This window comes from Chiloscyllium plagiosum, unplaced genomic scaffold, assembly GCF_037043375.1.
Source record: "Chiloscyllium plagiosum isolate Xiang-an unplaced genomic scaffold, Cpla_swu_hap1 HiC_scaffold_9, whole genome shotgun sequence".
In the NCBI taxonomy this organism is placed as follows: domain Eukaryota; kingdom Metazoa; phylum Chordata; class Chondrichthyes; order Orectolobiformes; family Hemiscylliidae; genus Chiloscyllium; species Chiloscyllium plagiosum.
Genome location: NW_028270147.1, coordinates 73,145,706 through 73,165,729, shown reverse-complemented (window position 1 = coordinate 73,165,729; position 20,024 = coordinate 73,145,706). Strand labels below are relative to the sequence as shown.

Genomic DNA, 20,024 nt, shown 5'->3' with positions numbered 1-20,024 from the left:
ATGACGAAACATTGTGGACCCATCGCTGATCCTTGTGGCACACCACTGGTCACAGACTTCTTGTCTGAAAAGCAATCCTCCACCACCATCCTCTGTCTTCTACGTTTGAGCCAGTTCTGTATCCAAAAGGCTAGTCCTCCCTGTACTCCATGAGATCTAATCTTGCTAACCAGTCTCCTAGCCATCCTCCACTCTGCCCTCATCATTTGTCCCATTTTTGTGAAAAATATTGTGAACTTTGTGTAATCTGGCATACTACCAGCCAAAATTTCTGATATTTATCTAGAAAACTTGACAAGACTAGGCAACCTTTTAGTTTCAAGGTTCATGGTTCCTTGAAAGTGGAATTGCAGGTCGATTGGATAGTGAAGCAGGTGTTTGATATGCTTTCCTTTACTTGTCAGACCATTGTTTATAGGAGTTGGGAGGTCATGTTGTGGCTGTAAGAGACATTGGTTAGGCCACTCGTGGAATATTGTGTGCAATTCTGGTATCTTATTGAAAGGATATTGTGAAACCTGAAAGGGTTCAGTGAAGATTTACAAGATTCAGTGAAGATGTTGCCAGAGTTGGAGGATTTCAGCTATAAGGAGAGGCTGACCAGGCTGAGACTGTTTTCCTGGAGTGTCGGAGGCTGAGGGGTAACCTTATAAAGGTTTATAAAATCATGAGGGGCATGGATAGGTTAAGTAGACAAGATATTTTACTAGGGGTGGTGAGGAAGTCCAGAACCAGAGGGCATAGGTTTGGGGTGAGATTTAAAAGGGACCTAAGGGGCAACCTTTTCACGCAGGGGTTGATGCGTGTATGGAATGAGCTGCCAGAGGAAGTGGTGGAGGCTGGTACAAATACAACATTCAAGATGCATCTGGATGGGTATATAAATAGGAAGGGTATAGAGAGATATGGGCCAAGTGTTGGCAAATGGGACTATATTAGTTTAGGATATCTGGTCGGCATGGACGATTTGTACTGAAGGGTCTGTTTCCATGCTGTACATCTCTATGACTCTAACCGCATTGAAAGCAGCGACAGCCTAGAAACACCACAAGTTAAATGACTATTCAGTTTGTTCCAGATAGTGTTTGCTTGAGAGATACAAGTTAGCCAGGGCACCATGTAAACTTCCTATCCTTTGTCAAAAGCTTCTCTAGCCTTCCAGTAGTAGACTTCTGTTTGACATGTTATCCAAAAGTTGGCACCTTCAGTAATGCAGCATTGTATTGAAGTCTTGGCCTAGAATATATGCCCAGGTCGAACAGCAGGGCCTGAATCAACAACCTTCTGACTGAGATGAGAATGACTTCATTGGAACCAAGTTGCTGTCTCTCTTCATTCTATTGTAATATATTGGAAATAACCCTTTTAAAAAATATATTTGTTTCCACATGCGAAAATAAAATTATGCAATTTGTTTCAGTGGCCAACAGATACCACAGAAGAGGTAAAGCAGGAGCTCTCTGCAGGTTCCCAGTTTGTGGGTTTGATAGCTGTGCTCAGTGCTTGTTTATCCAGTGGATTTGCAGGAGTTTACTTTGAGAAAATCCTTAAGGGGACAAAACAGTCAGTTTGGATTAGAAACATTCAATTAGGTGAGTATGACCAAATCTGAAAATTTCTATTTTGACCTTTTGATTGCAGTCCTAAAATGCAACTCAAATGTATAATACCAGTAATATAAAGGTAAACATCTATATATAAAAATTGTTATTTGTGATTAACTTGCATATGTTTACCAGGGACCAACCGTAATGCTCCTAGCCAAATGTTGTCCACTCTTTGTTCACTCTTAACTAGAGCCACTTGGTTCTTTTTGATGCCAGTTTTTATGCCAACCATTTTTTTTCCAATTACTTGCATCTGTGGAACAACAAAACCCTGATGTGCCAGCAGTGGTCAAGACAGTAGTATGAATCCAGCATGGCTGAACAGACCTAGGGCAAAGTTGTCTCATTTTTCTGAAACCTTCACTCCAATCTTTTTTTTTACTCTTTGTATTATTGTAGCTCCAGGTGACCTCTCTTATCTGACCCTCGATATACCTCTGACCTAGTATATGCTGGTTGGCATTTTGCTACTGAGAGATTCAAAATTAAAATAGTCAATCAGGAAAGAGATTTGCTTTGCAAAAGTAACTGCATTTTAACATTTGACATGATAAAATCTCAAGTCTTGAAACTTACTGCTTAAAAACAATTCTTCACATAACCCAACATTTATTTCCATAAGCAAGTACACCCACCCAAGTCATGATGCCTTCACAAACCCCATGTCTAAGATTTAAGTGCTATTTTTGCAGCATCTGGTGAAGCCAATTCGTCTCTATGTTAGCAATTTTTTGACCACTTATGCCTGCATCACTGAACTGGAATAGTGTAAGCTTTGCCCTTATATTTGGACAAATGATCACAGAGATAGGTACGTTAGTGCGAAGACAAAGAGATGAGCAGTTAGAGGACATTGTCATGTGAAACAAATGAAAAGAGAAGTAGAATGTTGTGAAGGCTTTATTAATCAAATACTAAGTAGTAGTTAGTATAATTTAGAAGATAATGTCATTGTCATAGTACTGGATTCCTGAATCAATGGACATGGCATAAATTAACCTGGCTTTATAACTGGTACCTGCCATAATAAAGAGAAAAGGTAAATAAGGCAAACAAACTTGGAAGTTTGAACTGATAATGAAATCATAAAATATATCTGGAAGAAGACATTGAAATAGGAATGCATATAATGAGCTATCCAATGGAAAATATATTAATGACTCAGTTATGTTTTAGCAAGATAAGAATCTAGAAATGAGAGTTAATTGCAATTGAGCTGATAAAGAAATTAATTTAAAGAGTGTTATAGATGTGAAGAAACAGATATGCTGTACTAGAGGAAGTAGTGTTTTTGATAATAACCATGATATTGAATCAAACCAATAGATCGCTTAGAAAAATAACAAACCTAACACCATATCAGATGGATAGCGTGACTATTAGGAAGCACCTACCTACATGCATACATATCTTCTTTGAAAGGGGTGGGACAAATTAAGAAGACTATTTAAAAGAGTTTTATAAGTGAGGTAGAGTATAAAGTACGGAATTAAGGTAAACCTTCATAAATTACTGGTTAGTCCCCAGCTGGAGAATTTTGTTTAATTCAGGCACTATATTTTAGGAAGGATGTCAAGATCTGAGATTTGCAGGTTATTAACTATAATAATACCCAGGATGAGAAACATAAGTTATGGAGAGATCAATAACTTGATCTTTAAGGGAAGAAGATTTAATATGAGATTTGATAGATGTATTCAAGACCTTTTAAGGATTCCAATATAATAAATAAGGAAAAATCATTTCTAGTGGCAGAGGGATCTAGTGGCTACAAGCAACATGGTGGGAGGGAAGAGTTAATCAGTGAATTTTATGATCTGAATTACAATATATGAAAAGATTCAACAGCAGTTTTCTCATGAAATAGGTTACACACTTGATGTAAAATTTAAAAGGTTAATATGAAAGAGGAAATGCATGTGGCTAATTGTGTAGATCCTCTATCGCATTAGGACAAGCATAGTCTCATTTTATGCTGTATCATTCTATGATTCTATAATAATATCTAAATTATGGTTAATCTTGTTAGTTTAGTCAAGGCAAAACAGATAGGCCAGAGGGAAATTAACTTCATATCTCAGGCAGTGGGTTTAAAAGTTACAGAATTAATTCTAACAGCAGAGATCAAAGCTAACACTAGGGCTACAGAATTCTAGGTCGGAATTTGGGATAGACTGAGGTTTCAGTGCATGTCTTTGCACCAGAAATAATTGTTCCAAATACAAGATTAAGTCACTTTGAAGTTTAGTAATGGTTAAAGGAATTTACCTGCAGACAACACCCCAAAACATATGCCAGTTTAGCTGTAGAACATTGCATTTTGCAATCGAGTTCAAATTTATGAAAGCAAAACGAAATAGTAAAGATGCTGGGAATCTGAAATAAAAACAATAAATGGTAGAAATAGTAGATCAAGCAGCATTTCTAGAGAGAAAGAAAGAGTGTTAATATGTCCGGTTGAGAAGACCTATTGTGGAGGAGGTTTTCAACCATGGAAGGCAGCGTGTTAACGTTGGAGAACAACAGGTGGGAAGCTCTATGATAGAGAGAAAAATAAAATATTTAATGATGTAATGATGAAAGGGAGTGGTAGTGGGTGTAGTACAGATGCAAAAGTTTTATCTGAATTAATGCATGAATGACTACAACCATTTGAACCCACCAAAAGAAATCAATAATGGGAAAAGATTTTAAAAAACACAGACAGACAGAGATGTGTGACGGAATGAACTCAATGTTTTGTCCAGAAGGCTGTACAGTAGTATGCAAAGTCAAAAGATAAGGTGTTGTTCTTTGAACTTACAAAGCGCATCACTGGACTCTGATGTTGATTGAGGAGTAATGCTAACCAGGTGATTAGGAAAAACTGTCTCCTGCTCATCTTTGATACAGTGACCTGGATCTTTTATGTCCATCTGGCAGCATAGATGGGATCTTGATTTATTATCTCAACTGAAAGACAGCTGTTTAGCACCTCCCTCAGACCTGTACTAGACTATCAGTTGTGATTTCTACTTTTAAACCCTGAAATGGAATGTGATCTTATGACTTGGGTTGAATGCAGACAACTGAGCCACAGTTGCCAATTAAATATGAATAAAAAAAAAGATTGCAATAGCATGAAACTAATCAATGAAATATAATTGTATCCCTTTGCAGAGTAATGAAGAAGACCTATGTGGGCATACTTGAAGTTGTGGGAACAATGTAATGCTAATTTATGTGTCTGAGAAGGAAAAGAATTAAAGCAATATAAATGACCATGGGAACTCTAGTACTGTAACTCCAACTTGAATAAACGTAGAAGTCACACAACACCAGGTTATAGTCCAACAGGTTTATTTGAAATCACAAGCTTTCGGAGTATTGCCCCTTTGTCAGGTGAAGTGGAAGGAAGTGCACAGGCACAGAATTTATAGGCGGAGAGATAATTGCTGGATGGGATGCTGTTCGGAGTGTCAGCGTGGACTCAATGGGCTGAATAGCCTGCTTCCACACTAGAGAGATTCTATGATCTGACGTGTATATTTGAATTAAGTTCAAAACATTCAATGTAAAATATGATTCATCAAATAGGTCTAAGACATTTCTGGATGCGTCTGATACAAATTGATCCACTAAAAACAGAAAAAGGTGTTTATCTTTCCTCTCAACCAATTATACATGCTTGGAATATAAAATTTGACAGCAGTTTTATCATATTTATTTTTAAGATGGATGAGCCTTCCAAAAGAAAGAAATAGAATTAAAATTTGCTTGAACTTTAAAATTTTGCTTCAATAAAATTAGATGCAACCGTTCTGCTCTCATTTCATCTTGTCAGGTTCTGCAATCTCTGCTTAGATAATAGAACAAGTAAGAAACGATTTTGATTGTGATGGTATTTAAATCTCAAAGACTGTAAGCATTTTTATACACTTGTCATGTTTAGAACAAGTAATTTATGATTTTACCTTTATAAACCCTCAGGACGTGAAAGCAATGTACCTACCTTGTATTCAATGTCAAGGATGATTTAAAGATTTTACAGAGTCAGGTGGTCTTCTATACATAGGTTTCATGTTTTCAGTAAGATTTTGAATGTGGCCATTCAGCTGTAACTGATGTTTCAAGTGTTCCATTCATATACAAGACATATTGTGATTGTGATTGAACACTGAATTAATACAAACAAGAAAGATGAATCTATATTTCCCTATTTATATAATTCAATTAAAATATTAGATGCATAAAATAGCAAAAAGGAATATCATAATGGGTTGATATTTTCTTATCTCCTATAGGTTTGTTCGGAAGTATTTTTGGAATCATGGGTGTATATGTATATGATGGGCAACGAGTAAAAGAACATGGAATCTTCCAGGGGTACAACAAATTCACTTGGATTGTTGTCATTCTACAGGTCTGAATTCAATCTTAATGCAGGTATTGTTGAAAATGACATATTTTTGATGTTTTTTATCCTGCACTCAACAGGACAGTTTGCAAGGATACCAAAGTAAAGGGAAAACAACATTCATGCTGTAGAAGAAGACAGACAATTAGTTGAATTCTGGTTGGTAGAGACGTTGTCATGAGAATGCACTAGTTAGATAGTGACTGACAGCTAACTGCCAGATTTTGTTTGAATTGGAATTGACCAAGTTGACTCTAGTCAAAGCATTTCTTTGAGGAATGAACCAAATAGTGATTGTCATCTATTTTGTTGAGTTCAAACAGGTACATTGTACATATGTTCTTTCTATCTTAAGAGACAGGGCCCTGTGTACTAATATATAGCTTCCAATCTATGTGGGTGCGCCACACTGTAAACCCACTTTCTAACCAATTGGTTTTCTCCTGTCATACAAACATAAATGTTGTTTTCCCTTTATGTTGGTATTTTTGCGAACTATCCTGATGAGTGGACAATGAGAAACTTCGACAAAATATGTCTTTTTTCAGCAATACTCAAGTTCTGTACACCCAAACAATGACGTAATGAAGATGTTAAATATTGAAATCTAAGGGGAGATTTGTCCTGAAGCACACCACTGCAAGGTTTTATGACAAAATTGGGCACAAACCACCCATCCTTAAATTAAAATTTATAAAATAAATCTCCCAATCCCTGAGATAGATCTGAAATCGGAAAAACATGCAGGAACTAGCATCGAATTGAGGCTTCTTCCAAAAGCTGCTTTGGATTTGTTTTATTGGAAAAATAATTGCAGCTATCCTTTTTTTTTAGTAGAGTTTTAAACAGTTCCAGTTAGAGAGAAATTTAAGTCATGTAAATGTTTTTTCACCCACCTGGTGTTCTGCGATTGTAATAGAATAATCTCTTTTAAAGGAGTAGAAAGAAAATATAAACAACTTATTAACTGGGGCTGGCAGAAACTGAAAAGGGATTTGTAAATTAGTTATGATCTTCGCTGATATTATAACTGGACAAAGCAGATTCCAGTCTGAAGCATTAGTCGACAATACCAAAGATTTTGCATTAACAATAAAACAGAAGTTTATGAACAAAAGGGATGATGAAATTAAATCAAATTTATCCACTTAAATGTTCAAAGATTTTAAAAACATACAGTAAAATATATTATCCCATTAATTCTAAAATAAATCCTTTATAAATTGAAACAAAAAAAAAGCTTTTGTATAGAACCAAAATGCACCCAAGGTACAGTACCCAAAATCACATTTTGTATAGGACCCAAAGTTTAATTCACTTGTGACTTTAATTTATGGACTGGAACTGGAACTGGAACTGGGTGGCACAGTTGCTCAGTGGTTAGCACTGCTGCATCACAGTGCCAGGGATCCAGGTTCAATTCCAGCCTTTGGCAACTGTCTGTGTGGAGTTTGCACATTCTCCCCGTGCCTGCGTGGGTTTCCTCCGACAATCCAAAGATGTGCAAGTCAGGTGAATTGACCATGCTAAATAGCCCATAATGTTAGGTGCATTAGTCAGAGGGAAATGGGCCTGGGTGGGTTACTCTTCTGAGGGTCGGTGTGGACTTGTTGGGCCAAATGGCCTGTTTCCACACTGTAGGAATCTAATGTAATCTAATATCATCTACCTGGATCGATTATACACCTGAGCTGAAACATATGCAATTTTAAGTAACTTTAGGATTTTTATCCCAACACTTCTGGTCTGGAACGATCAGAAACACTTTAATATAATTTAGCTTCCCTATATCCTTCACTTCCCAGGAGTACTGGTGACCACAAGACTCTTCTTCAAAGGAATTTGCAGGACTGCTCCAAAACTCAAAATTGGAAAGAAAAACTCTCTAAAATATAAGCTATTAAATTTTTAAAAAACTTTCCTAACCTTCTCAAGTGTACCTTGTTTATCTTGTTTAGTTGTAAAACTCCACTAATTTTAGAAAACATATTAATTCTGCAACCAGGCCTCATAAAACTGTGTAAAATGAAATCACCATGACTACAGAAATATTCACAAGTTAATCATTAACTTCAGATGCACAGAAAACCCATGTTACAAACTTAAAATTCAAAATTTACAGTAAATGGTATTAAAAATATGTACAAATCATGCAGTCTGCATCACCTAGTATGCTACTATTTTAGTTTAAATACACTTAATAGGATCAATCATCATACAGTTGAGGGAAAACAGCTAACAGCAGTGTTTAAAAACATAATTAGGATCAGACAAAGTTCTTCCTTATCAATTTCTAATCTTTCCCGTCCGTGCTCTCAATTTAGTTATCCACTTTCTATGTTACTTCTGTCAGTTGTTTTATTGAAACAAATATTATAATGTTGAGTTTGAAAGCTGTTTGTTTGTTGCCTCTTGATGCTTTTTACCCAATATATTATCTCACGAAATTCTGTGATCTGATTATGTTGCTATGATAAGCCATTCATACATAGTCTCCTGTGATACTGAAAGATAGAGCATCCCTTGCTGCAGGTGGTAATGACTAATATTCTCCTATTTAATTCTATAGAATTTTGCAGCACTGAATGAGGCTTTAGTCCATCAATCTTGCGTGACTCAATGTAGAAGCTATTCATTTATACTTCAAATATGAAGCCTAACATGAACCCACTTAAAAATTATTAGTTTCTGTTTATCCCAACAATCCTTTTGTGTTTGAAAGCAAAATTATTGCCCCCTTTCATTCTCTTTGTTTTGATCTTAAGCATGTGTCCATTAGTTACATGTTTCCTGGCCAATGGATACAGTTTCTACCTTATCTACTGAGTCCAAAACTCCTTGGTGAGTTTTGTGTAGAGGCTTCAGTGCTGTGTTGTCTATTTAGACCTCAAAATGATGGCCAGATGAAAGCACACTTTGAGCAGGAAGTGCACTGCTTATCAGTTTGAGCTAAAGACATGAGGCATCCAGTACCCAAGATACCAGGGAACACTTACCCTGAACATCCCTTCAATTTAAAATAAACCAAGCGAAGTACTCAACACAAATGCCACCAGTCACTGTCCTGACATCACCAATGTCCAATCTTCAGGCCCTCCCTACCCAGATATCATCAGCAATCCAAAGGCACCAGTTCACTTACTTGATGCAGCCTACTCCTGCAGCACCATCTGCATTTATAATGAAGAATTCCCTTTCAGGCAGCCCCTGTTTACTGCTGTGCTTACATAGATGGACTGTCACGGGTCATGGAGGCAGTTCACAACCTTCTCAAGGGCAATCAGGGGTGAGTGGCAAGGTTTCTATTTGAAAATGATTCTCGCCTTCAAGAATGAATTTTTTAAAGTCTGATGTCCAATATCCAAGGCTTCTTGGATATTACCATTGATACACATGAATAGAACACTATCTGGCAGATGCCTAAAAGTGTTTTCAAGAGCACTATCCTGTTCATTGACTGAGTTTCTGTTCTACCAAGATCACTTTAACCCCAGATCTGATTGACTCACAACTGAAGTGGAAATGCCTGCTTTTCACCTCAAGGTAGCATTTGGCCAAGTGTGGCACGAAGGAGTCAATTGGGACAGAATCTAGAATCATACCTTGTGCAAAGGAAGGTGATAATGATTGGTAGAGATAAATCACATCAACCCAGATGTTCCACAGCAAAATGATCTTTTCTCAGCTAGCTTCAGCTACTTCATTACTGACCTTCCCTTTATAATAGTCGAACTTAAGAAAACAAACAGATTGGCAAACTTAGCTGAAATTATGAATGGAGAACAACTTCTTGGAAAGCCAATGTTTATTATCTATCCTCCATTGCCCTAAAAAAGGGAGCAAGACAATTGAATGACACGTTAAGCATTTCTCCTCGCAGTCGAGAGTCCAATGTAGCACTGGAGTCACATACAGGCTAGTCTCTTTGGTATTACTTTCATCCTACATTAAAAGACAGTGCAGGTCAATGGAAATTACTTAATTATTTTCCACAAATGCCTGAAAAATTAAAAATTTTATCGCTAGCTGTAATATAAAATATACTGCTCTAGAAACAAGCTTGTTTCCTAACTTACTATAACAACATTAATTACATGTAGTGGCAGCCACGATTTGCTCCACTTAAGTGTTTTGAACTCCGCGTGGTGTAATCCAACCATGGAAAATGATCAGTGGCTCAATATGTAACAGTACTGTGTTCTCTGGTCTTGAGACTGGTCTGGATTGCAAGTCATAGATGCGTTCTGACAAAATAAATTTTAAAACTGGAAGAAAACTTGTCATAATTGTGAAGTTCCTGTGCTTTAGTGGATTTTTGTTTATTTGACGTTCATAGTGTTGTCAGTCTGTATTGAGTATCAATAACCTTTTGTTACCTAGTTTTGGTTAAAAATGATTACTAAACTCTACGTGTACTATTATTTCTTTTATTCTACTTTTTCTTTCACTAGGCTCTTGGCGGTCTAGTAATAGCAGCAGTCATCAAATATGCAGATAACATCTTGAAAGGCTTTGCCACATCATTATCTATCATTCTTTCAACATTGATCTCTTACTTCTGGCTGCAAGACTTTGTGCCCACCAGGTATGGAGCAAGGGATGATTTATACTCCTGATTTCTTTGTTATTTTCATCCCTTGACTTTGTTGTATTTTCATTGTAAATAAAATATTAATGACCTACTTAAAGTTGAAGATAATGTTCTGCATTAGATGTTTGAAATTCTTTTATATTGTCGAGTTTTAAAGTTAACGTTTTTGTAAACTTTAACAATTACTTTGATAAGCCCTACCTATTGTTTCTAAAGTATAATGGATTGTTTACACACACATTTCCCTAAACTGTGTCACTAAAATCTAGTTGTAAAAGTTATGTCTGTTCTAAAGGCATTATTATTCTATGGATTCTTATATTGTTGGATGAGACAAAGACCAGATTCATCTTGATCAAAATCAAAATAAAACTGGCTGGACATCTGTATTTAGAACATTTTATAAAAATGATTTAGTTGTAATCAGGAAAGGCGACTTTTATCCTATATATTCTATAGTTGATTCAGATCCAAGTTTCAAGAAAGATATAGCGATCAGGTACTTCCATGGACTGTTATATTTGAATATCTAAAATCTTCTACTTGCCTAAACTATGTTGATTTTGACCAGTTGAATTCTCAAAGCTATGGGACCCTTATATTGATCATATTTATGCATATTGTAAATGCAGTGTTATATTTGCAGTGTTATATTTCAAATGGAAAGATGATTTCGATCAATGGTGTATTGAAGACTAATAATGTTATTATTAAACTTTTTGTTTTGGCCTAGATGATCCAAATGTGCATTCTAAAGAAGTTGCCTTGAGCAAAATCTGAGAGATTTAAAATAATATAATGCAATACATCCACACTCAAGTGTTTAGATCTTTTGGATTCTTAGCATATGTAATTCAGCATGAAAACAATAAATATAGGAGCAAGGAACAAACAAAAGAAATATTAACTTTACATAACCGTCATATAGTGCTCAGATAGGAAATAAATCAGATGTAGTGGGTAAATATAGTTGACTGCAGTAAGAACAGATGAAAAGATTAAGATTCATAGTTTGGACTGATTGTTAGATTATTCTCCAAGTTTATGCTAAAATTTTCATGTTTGTGATATTTCAAATAATATTTCATAAATCAACACAATTGGTCAGCTTAATAGAATATGGCTTCATTTTTTCTTTTCCATTTTAAAAGTATTCTGATGTATTGAAGAATGATAACCTTGTACAGTTTTATTAATAATATTGAAAATAGGTTTTTCAGCAAAATATGTTTGTAATTAAAGTTGTCTGTCTTCCGATCTGATTCAAAATCATTGAACATAAAAAAACTACATTCAACCATTTAAAAACTTAATTGGTGAACACCTCATAATTCCCTCAGGTTAACATTTTTGATGTGAAAGGGCTTTTAAAATATTCCTGTGACCTAAGAAAATATGTACAATTTGAAGAACTCCCAAACCAAAGCAATTGCAGGAATTTGAAATGTACCAGCACAAAAGATCACAGAAAAGAAGGCATTGATGATTTTGAGTATAACTCAATTCAAAAATTCCCCAATCTTTTGAGCTGTTTCAGCTGATTTTGCCTGCACTATACTTGTATAATTTGCAGAAACTCAACCCCAAGTTATTGAGTTATATTTTCAGTGACATAAAGCACAAGTCATAAAGATAGTATTGTTTGTTCTGGCCATTCAGTGGGTAGATACATGACAGATGAAATTTAATATGGATAAATGTGAAAAAAAATATTTTAGGAGAAAGTTACCTTAAGTATACTCTCATGTCTTGAGTAAAGTTAATGAATAGCAAAGTGATGAAGTTTTAATAGTTATGTGAAAAAAAGTATTAATATAATAGACAAGGAACGGCTTATTCCCTCTTGAGTTAGTGAGAAAGAATAAGAGTAACAAAAAGACGGGGTACTGGGCTAATGGACGGATACTTGGTAGTGTGGATGAGCAGAGGGATCTTGGTGTCCATGTACACAGATCTCTGAAAGTTGCCACCCAGGTAAATAGTGCGGTGAAGAAGGCATATGGCGTACTGGCTTTTATTGGTAGAGGAATTGAGTTCCGGAGCCCTGAGGTCATGTTGCAGTTGTATAAGACTCTGGTGCGGCCGCATCAGGAGTATTGTGTGCACTTTTGGTCGCCATACTATAGGAAGGATGTGGAGGCCCTGGAACGGGTGCAGAGGAGGTTTACCAAGATGTTGCCTGGTATGGTAGGAAGATCGTATGAGGAAAAGCTGAGGCTCTTGGGGCTGTTTTCATTGGAGAAAAGAAGGTTTAAGGGTGACTTGATAGAGGTGTACAAGATGATTAGGGGTTTAGATAGGGTTGACCATGAGAATCTTTTTCCACGTATGGAGTCAGCTATTACGAGGGGGCATAGCTTTAAATTAAGGGGTGGAAGGTATAGGACAGATGTTAGGGGTAGATTCTTTACTCAGCGAGTCGTGAGTTCATGGAATGCCCTGCCAGTAGAAGTGGTGGACTCTCCCTCTTTATGGGCATTTAAACGGGCATTGGATAGGCATATGGAGGATAGTGGGCTAGTGTAGGTTAGGTGGGCTTGGATCAGCGCAACCTCGAGGGCCAAAGGGCCTGTACTGCGCTATATTTTTCTATGTTCTAGAATCAAAATTCTAAATTGAATGAGTAAACATTACAACAAACCTTTTTGAACAGAGGACTGTTGCAGCATAAGCAAATATTTGAAGGGGAAATAAAATATGATTTGAGAATGGGGTACTGGGCTTAGTTTGGTTTGCCTTTTGTATATAATGGACCATATGGCCTTTTTCCGTGCAACAAACTTTCATATTTCATCTAACATTGAAAAACTCATTTTAGTGTTACCTAATCCCTATATTCTACCAAACCTCACCATTTTCCTGTTTTGGGTGTCTTGGATGAAGAGCTTGAGCGTGGCATTTTAGTTGCTCAAATTCAAGGCTAATTTCAAGAAATATGTACTTCTGAATAGAAAATGGATTGATTAAAATGGTAGAAAGTTAGTTAGGGTTTAATAGGCTTCTCATGTTCCTGCATTTACTTTTTAGATACATATATGTAAATAAAGTAAGGTTAACCAAGAAAGATGCATTACTATACCAGTCAGCCAGATATAAGCGCGTCATTTGCAGAGCACCATATAAAATTCTAAACTGATGTTGGTAAGTAAAATGTCAGAGTAGTTCGCCTTCATTAAAGCTGCATACAGGATGTGTTGTGTGGTGATTCAATGCTTTTGGTATAGGGAGAGACTTCATCTATAAATCTGTTTCTTTGTTTCAGTGTCTTTTTCTTCGGAGCCATTCTGGTGATAACTGCAACATTTCTATATGGATATGAACCCAAGAACATCTCCGATCCAAGCAAAGCGTGATGCAGTATCAATCAGCACAGCAGTTCATTCATGTGCAGGTGTAAAACTCATCAAGGAGTCTAAATACTCACCTGGAGGCACTTAACTGTCCAAAATAATGTTCTTTAACTTACATAATTATTATGGAACTTGCATTATAATTTTAAGTGGGTATAAGTGGGAAGATATATGTAATTTCATAGGATCTTGATGAATGTATAGACTGATGGCATTCTTAACCTTTGAATATCAACGGCCAAATACAAAGCAAATATAGGCAGATCAGTAGTTGGAACAATTGTGCTTGAGCTCAGTGACAGAAATAGACTATGCAATGTACGATCAGGGTTCATAAATTGATACGGTTTACAAATAGATTTTGGTTTTCTGACAAAATATTTTAAGTCAAATTGAAAACAAGTTTACAAGTTGAAGCATGTTCATTTTCAAGTATGTGAATAAGTGAAGGATGTTCTATATCTGTTTTTCAATAAAATTATGATATTTTAGTCCAAAACCTGCAAACTACAGCTTTGTTTAAAACAAAAGAAATGAAAATGCCATGTGTTGCTGAAAGCCAAATTTTCCTTTGTCTTTTTGAAAGAGCAAAGTGGCCATTTTATTTCTGTGCTGCTGTTTACACTTTTATGCATTAGACCGGACCAAACCGTGGAATCTGATTCCCAAAATGGTTAAAAAATCCAGAATTATGTGGTTTAAAAATTGATTTGCTTATCACAACAAGCCAGTGAATATGGATATAAATATTGCATCAAACAGTCTGCAACAATTTCACCATTGTGGAAAATGTTATTTGTCAGAATTCTTTATAGTGAAAACGTCAATGAAGAGTGGTTCATCTGACTGAATGTGACTCAAATGTTGTTAATCTATTTCTGGCAATTAATACTCTTTCTGAAAAGTTTGATCTCAATTTTTCAAAGACAACCTATCCTAAATCTATACCTTAAATTATCTGCTGTGAAATGACTGGTACTATCTGATTAATATGTTGACAGAAACCTCGAACAGGCAATATAGTTAATGTTTGATGTAACAGAAATAGCTGATCCTTTAAACTGTATTTTCCACACTGCATTGTTTTCCTTCTATTCATCATTTTACTTTATCTTAAATTTTCTGTGCATAATCTGAACAGAGTTTAAAGATTGTTATTTGATTTGTGAATGTTATACTTTAATAGAGGGCTCACAAGAATTGTAAAAGGTAACTCTCAAATTTCTTGTTTGGTTTATAGCATCATTACAGTAAGTCCTTGTTTATAGTGATGGTTGTGTTCCTGAAAATCATGACTTTTAAGTGAAACATTAAACCAATCGTAACATTGTAAATAGATCAGTAGGACCTACCTTCTCAGAAAAACACCTATTAAAATATTATACCCTTTAACTTGAATTATTTTATACTGATAAATTAAGTAACTTTTAAAATAAATTTAAAATATGTAAAAAATGTAACGAGCTAATAACAGTATCTCCTTTTCAACAATGATCCTACTTAAAGATGCTCCTGTTCTCTGATTCTCCTTATTACTCACCCTCCCCACTCCGCAACCCTGCAATTTGCAGTTTTGCCCCTATTCTCTGACCTCCAAGTGTGGCCTCCCATTCTCTTGCCATTCCTTTTCCCATTGAAGATCCAGGTCCATTCTGGAGAGCTGATCTCGTGGAAGTGCAATTCCTCATGGTTCAGAAATTATAGGGATTTTACAATAATGTTTTTATAAGCTCCATCTCCATGCTTACCTCACTTGAACCCTCTCTGTGAGCAAGGTCTTAGGAGACAAGCAGTGTGGCAGGAGCAGCTTTAAATTATTTTAAGAAAATGGACAACAATCTTGCATGCAAGTCTGAAGGTAAAAGTTATTTATATGCTATATGTTTAAGCCTTTCCTGGTCTTTCCACATTAGATTTCTTGTTCTGATCATAACACAATGAAATGTTTTCTTTAGAGCTGATCCTTTACCAAGAATGTAGTTATTTTTAGGGTGAAAGATCATTTGTTAATTCACATATTGTAGTAATAGAGGCATGTCCACTTATTCCCTACATAATTGTTATAAAATTGTTGCTGAAGGGTGTGGTTGATGCACTAGAAAGCATCTTGAGTTTCATTATTGCTTCTTGGGTATAAAGCTTACATGTTTCAATATGTGCTGGTTTTAATTAAATTGGTATTTTTCCAAGTTGTCAGTGATAAATATTTTGTTATGCCTAAGTTAAATCCTGTTCCAGTTATATATTCCAATATACTGATAAATTACAATTCTGTTAAAGTCTACTATTTATGTACAAAACTAGTTTTATAATTTTGGGTTTTATCAGAGGAAAGTGAATGAAAAAGAGTTTGTTTTTAAATTCAAGTTTTCTCCTCTGAAGGCATTGGTCTTTCCAATACAGTTATATGGCTACTGGATTCTTACTGGTATCTTACAAAGTGACTATTGTTCATGTGACAATTCATAGTGACTGGCTGGTTACCTGAAGGTTGATGTTGCAGCAGAACCTCTGCCCTCAACTGTCCTTCATTTTGCCTTTTACTGATGTTGAAAAATATGTGCTTTTAGCCGTTGTTAATGGATAGCAGTTTGAACCAGGATCCCTCAAAGATTTTCACTCCTTGATTCTTGATGCTATGACCTGTTACTGCCTGGTATCCACTGGCCTGTCTAAGATCTGTTATGCAGCTCTGTCATGCAACTTTCTGCTCAGTGAGCCAACAGGGGAGGTCTGAATGGAAGAGTTCTTTTTGGAAAGGTGTTGCAGCTACTTTCAAGATCCCAGTTCATAGGTGATAATGGCAATTGTATTGTGTTACATAAAGGCATCATCTTTGTTGAAAAATCCAGGATAGGTAATTATTAGTGAGCTTTCAATTTAAACAGAGAAAATGTGTTGGAGTCTGTAATGTAAATAGTCAGAAATGTTACATGTTGGCTGAGAAGCTGATTCACATTAAATTAAATTTGCAATTATGCACATTGACAGGAAAGTACAATTACTTTTGTAACCAAGAACGGAAGTATAATTCAATTTCCAGTGAAATATTTCAGCATAGTTTAACTAGTTGTGGTGTTGAATGAAATCTTCCTTTTGCATTTGGATTAAGTATAATTTTGATTTTTACATCCTTATAAAATTGTCCCATAATAATGATAGTTCACTTACATTCCAAGAATTATTTGGTAATGTAAATTTGTTAGTGGTGTACATTTTACTGTTGCAATATCCCAACAAAAATAGGAGTTGCCAGCAGAGGTAACAAATTACAGTTTTTGGAGGGGGATTCTTGCTGGGGGCATCAAATTTAAAACTTTAAATTTCTATTCCTTAATATGATATGTAAAATGTGGTTATTCAACAATGGCAAAGATTGGGTTTGGCATCTTTTATTTGTGATATTTTAATTAACTATTTGCTGTAAACATGCTGGTCTTGAGATTCATATTTTATAAATAAAGTTTTTTGATATTCTATTGGGCTTTATCTAATTTGTGATAAGTTGATATTTGGACTATCCCAGCCATTGTGAGAGGAAGCAGTACACTATGCTTTTTTTTAAAAGAAATAAATGTTAGAAGTTCAGTATTCTGTTTGAATTCCTACCGCGTGTGCAAATTTGTCCTCCATCAAGCTAGAAATTAGTCCTGCTTTGTGGCCTGTTCTAATATGGAGAACTGATGGCATTGTAGTGATAATACTGGACTAGTAGTTTGGAGACACAAGCAAATGCCCTGAAGTCTGAATCACAATGGTATCTTGTGGAATTTGAATTCAATTAATAAATTTGGAATATGAAGCTTGCCTCAATGGTGACCATGGAACTATTTGTTTAAAGATTGTTTAAAAACCCAAGTAGATCAGTCATATCCATTCAGGAAGAAAATCTGCATTCGTTAGTAACCTACACCAATATACAAAGAACAAAATAAAATGTACAGTCTAGGAACAGGCCCTTTGGCCCTCCAAGCCTGAGCCGATCCAAATCTACTGTCTAAACCTGTTGCCCAATTCCTAACCATCAGTATCCCTCTGCTCCCCACCTATTCATGCATCTGTCCAGATGCATCTTAAATGAATCTACCGTGCCTGTCTCTACCACCTCTGCTGGCAATGCGTTCCAGATGCCCACCACCCTCTGTGTGAAGTACTTGCCGCGTGTATCCCCCTTAAACTTTTCACCTCTCACCTTGAAAGCGTGACCTCTTGTTATTGAATCCTTCAGCCTGGGGAAAAAACTTGTCTCTATCCACCCTGTCTATACCCTTCATGATTTTGTAAACCTCAATCAGGTCCCCCCTCAATCTCCTTTTTTCGAATGAAAACAAACCTAACCTACTCAACCTCTGTTCATAGCTAGCACCCTCCATACCAGGCAACTTCCTTGTAAACTTTCTCTGCACCCTCTCCAAAGAGTGCACATCCTTTTGGTAATGTGGTGACCAGAACTGTCCACAATATTTTAAATGCAGCTGGACCTATGTCTTGTACAATTTGAACATGACTTGCCAGCTCTTATACTCAGTATCCCATCAAATGAAGGCAAGCATACTTATATGCCTTCTTGATCACTCTATCCACCTGTGCAGCAACCTTCAGGGTATAATGGACCTGCACTCTCAGATCTCTCTGCCCATCAATTTTTCCTAAAGTTCTTCTGTTCATTGTATAATTCACTCTAGAATTAGTCTTGCCTAAATGCATCACCTCACATTTGTCTGCCCAACTCTTCAGTCTATCTATATCCTCCCGTATCCTTTGACAGTCCTTATGCTTTCTGCTACTCCACCAATCTTTGTGTCATCTGCAAACTTGCTGATCATACCAACAGTGCCCTCTTCCAGATCATTTATGTTTATCACAAACAACAGTGGACCCAACAGTAACTCCATTTTGAGAAACTCCCTTCAACTACTATTCTCTGTCTCCTGTTGCTCAACCAATTCTTTATCCACCTAGCTAGAACACCCTGCACATAATTTGACTTTACTTTCTCTATTAGTTTACCATGGGGAACCTTATCAAACACCTTACTAAAGTCTGTGCATATGACATCTACACCTGTTCCTTCACCTATCAACTTGGTCACTTCCTCAAAGACCTTTATTAAGTTGGTAAGGCACGATTCTGCCCCCACCCACAAAACCATGTTGCCTATCACTGATAAGCCCATTGTTTTCTAAATATAAATAGATCCTATCCCTCAGTACCTTCTCTCGCAACTTTCCCACCACTGACGTCAGACTCATTGGTTTGTAGTTACCCAAAATATCCCTACTACCTTTCTTGTACAGGGGGACAACATGAGCAACTTTCCAGTCCTCCAACACCTCACCTGTATTTAAGGATGCCACAAAGTTATCTGTTCAGTCCCCAGCTATTTTCTCTCTCACCACCCTCAGCAATCTGGGATAGATCCCATCCGGTCCTAGGGATTTGTCCACCTGAATAACCTCTAGCCTACCCAATACATCTCCTCCTTATGTCAACGTGATCCAGACTAATCAAACTTCTATCTCTAATCTCAAGATTCATCATGTTCCTCTCCTCAGTGAACACTGATGCAAAGTAATCATTCAGAATCTCACCCATTCTCTCAGGTTAGACACACAACCTTCCTTCATTATCCTTCAGTGGACCAATCCTTTCTCTAGTTACCTGTTTGCTTCTTCTTTAAAAATAAAATGCTTGGGTTCTCCTTAATTCTGCTTACTAAAGCTATTTCATGACTCCTTTTAGCCTGCTTGATTCCTAGTTTTAGACTTGTCCTACTCTACCAATATTCCTCCAGGGCCTATTCTGTTCTTAGCTGACTAGACCTTATGTACACTTCCCTTTTCCTCTTGGGTAGTCGTACAATTTCTCCTGCCATCTACGGTTCACAAATCTCTCCTTTCCTTTCCTATCCTTTGCCTTCAACAGGACATGCCTATCCTGCACTATCTTTAACCTATCTTTGAAAACCTCCGACATATCAAATGTGGACTTCCCCTCCAAATAGCTGTGTCCGATCCACATTTCCGAGCTCCTGCCTAATTTTGATATAATTGGCCTTGGTCCAGTTTAGTACTCTTCCC

At 36.4% G+C, this 20,024-nt stretch overlaps 1 protein-coding gene across 8 annotated transcripts in view; it reads left to right on the top strand.

Annotated features, from left to right (window-relative positions):
* slc35a3a (solute carrier family 35 member A3a) overlaps window positions 1-17,421 on the top strand; it is a 63,749-nt gene extending 46,328 nt beyond the window's left edge. For all 8 annotated transcript variants that reach the window (XM_043699705.2, XM_087990789.1, XM_043699700.2 and 5 more), the window contains 4 exons: window positions 1,421-1,592; window positions 5,891-6,009; window positions 10,455-10,588; window positions 13,857-17,421. In XM_043699705.2, coding sequence (XP_043555640.1) covers window positions 1,421-1,592; window positions 5,891-6,009; window positions 10,455-10,588; window positions 13,857-13,947 — 516 coding nt within the window. In that variant the 3' untranslated portion in view covers window positions 13,948-17,421. The remainder of the gene's footprint in view (window positions 1-1,420; window positions 1,593-5,890; window positions 6,010-10,454; window positions 10,589-13,856) is intronic.
* Window positions 17,422-20,024: the final 2,603 nt, after the last annotated feature.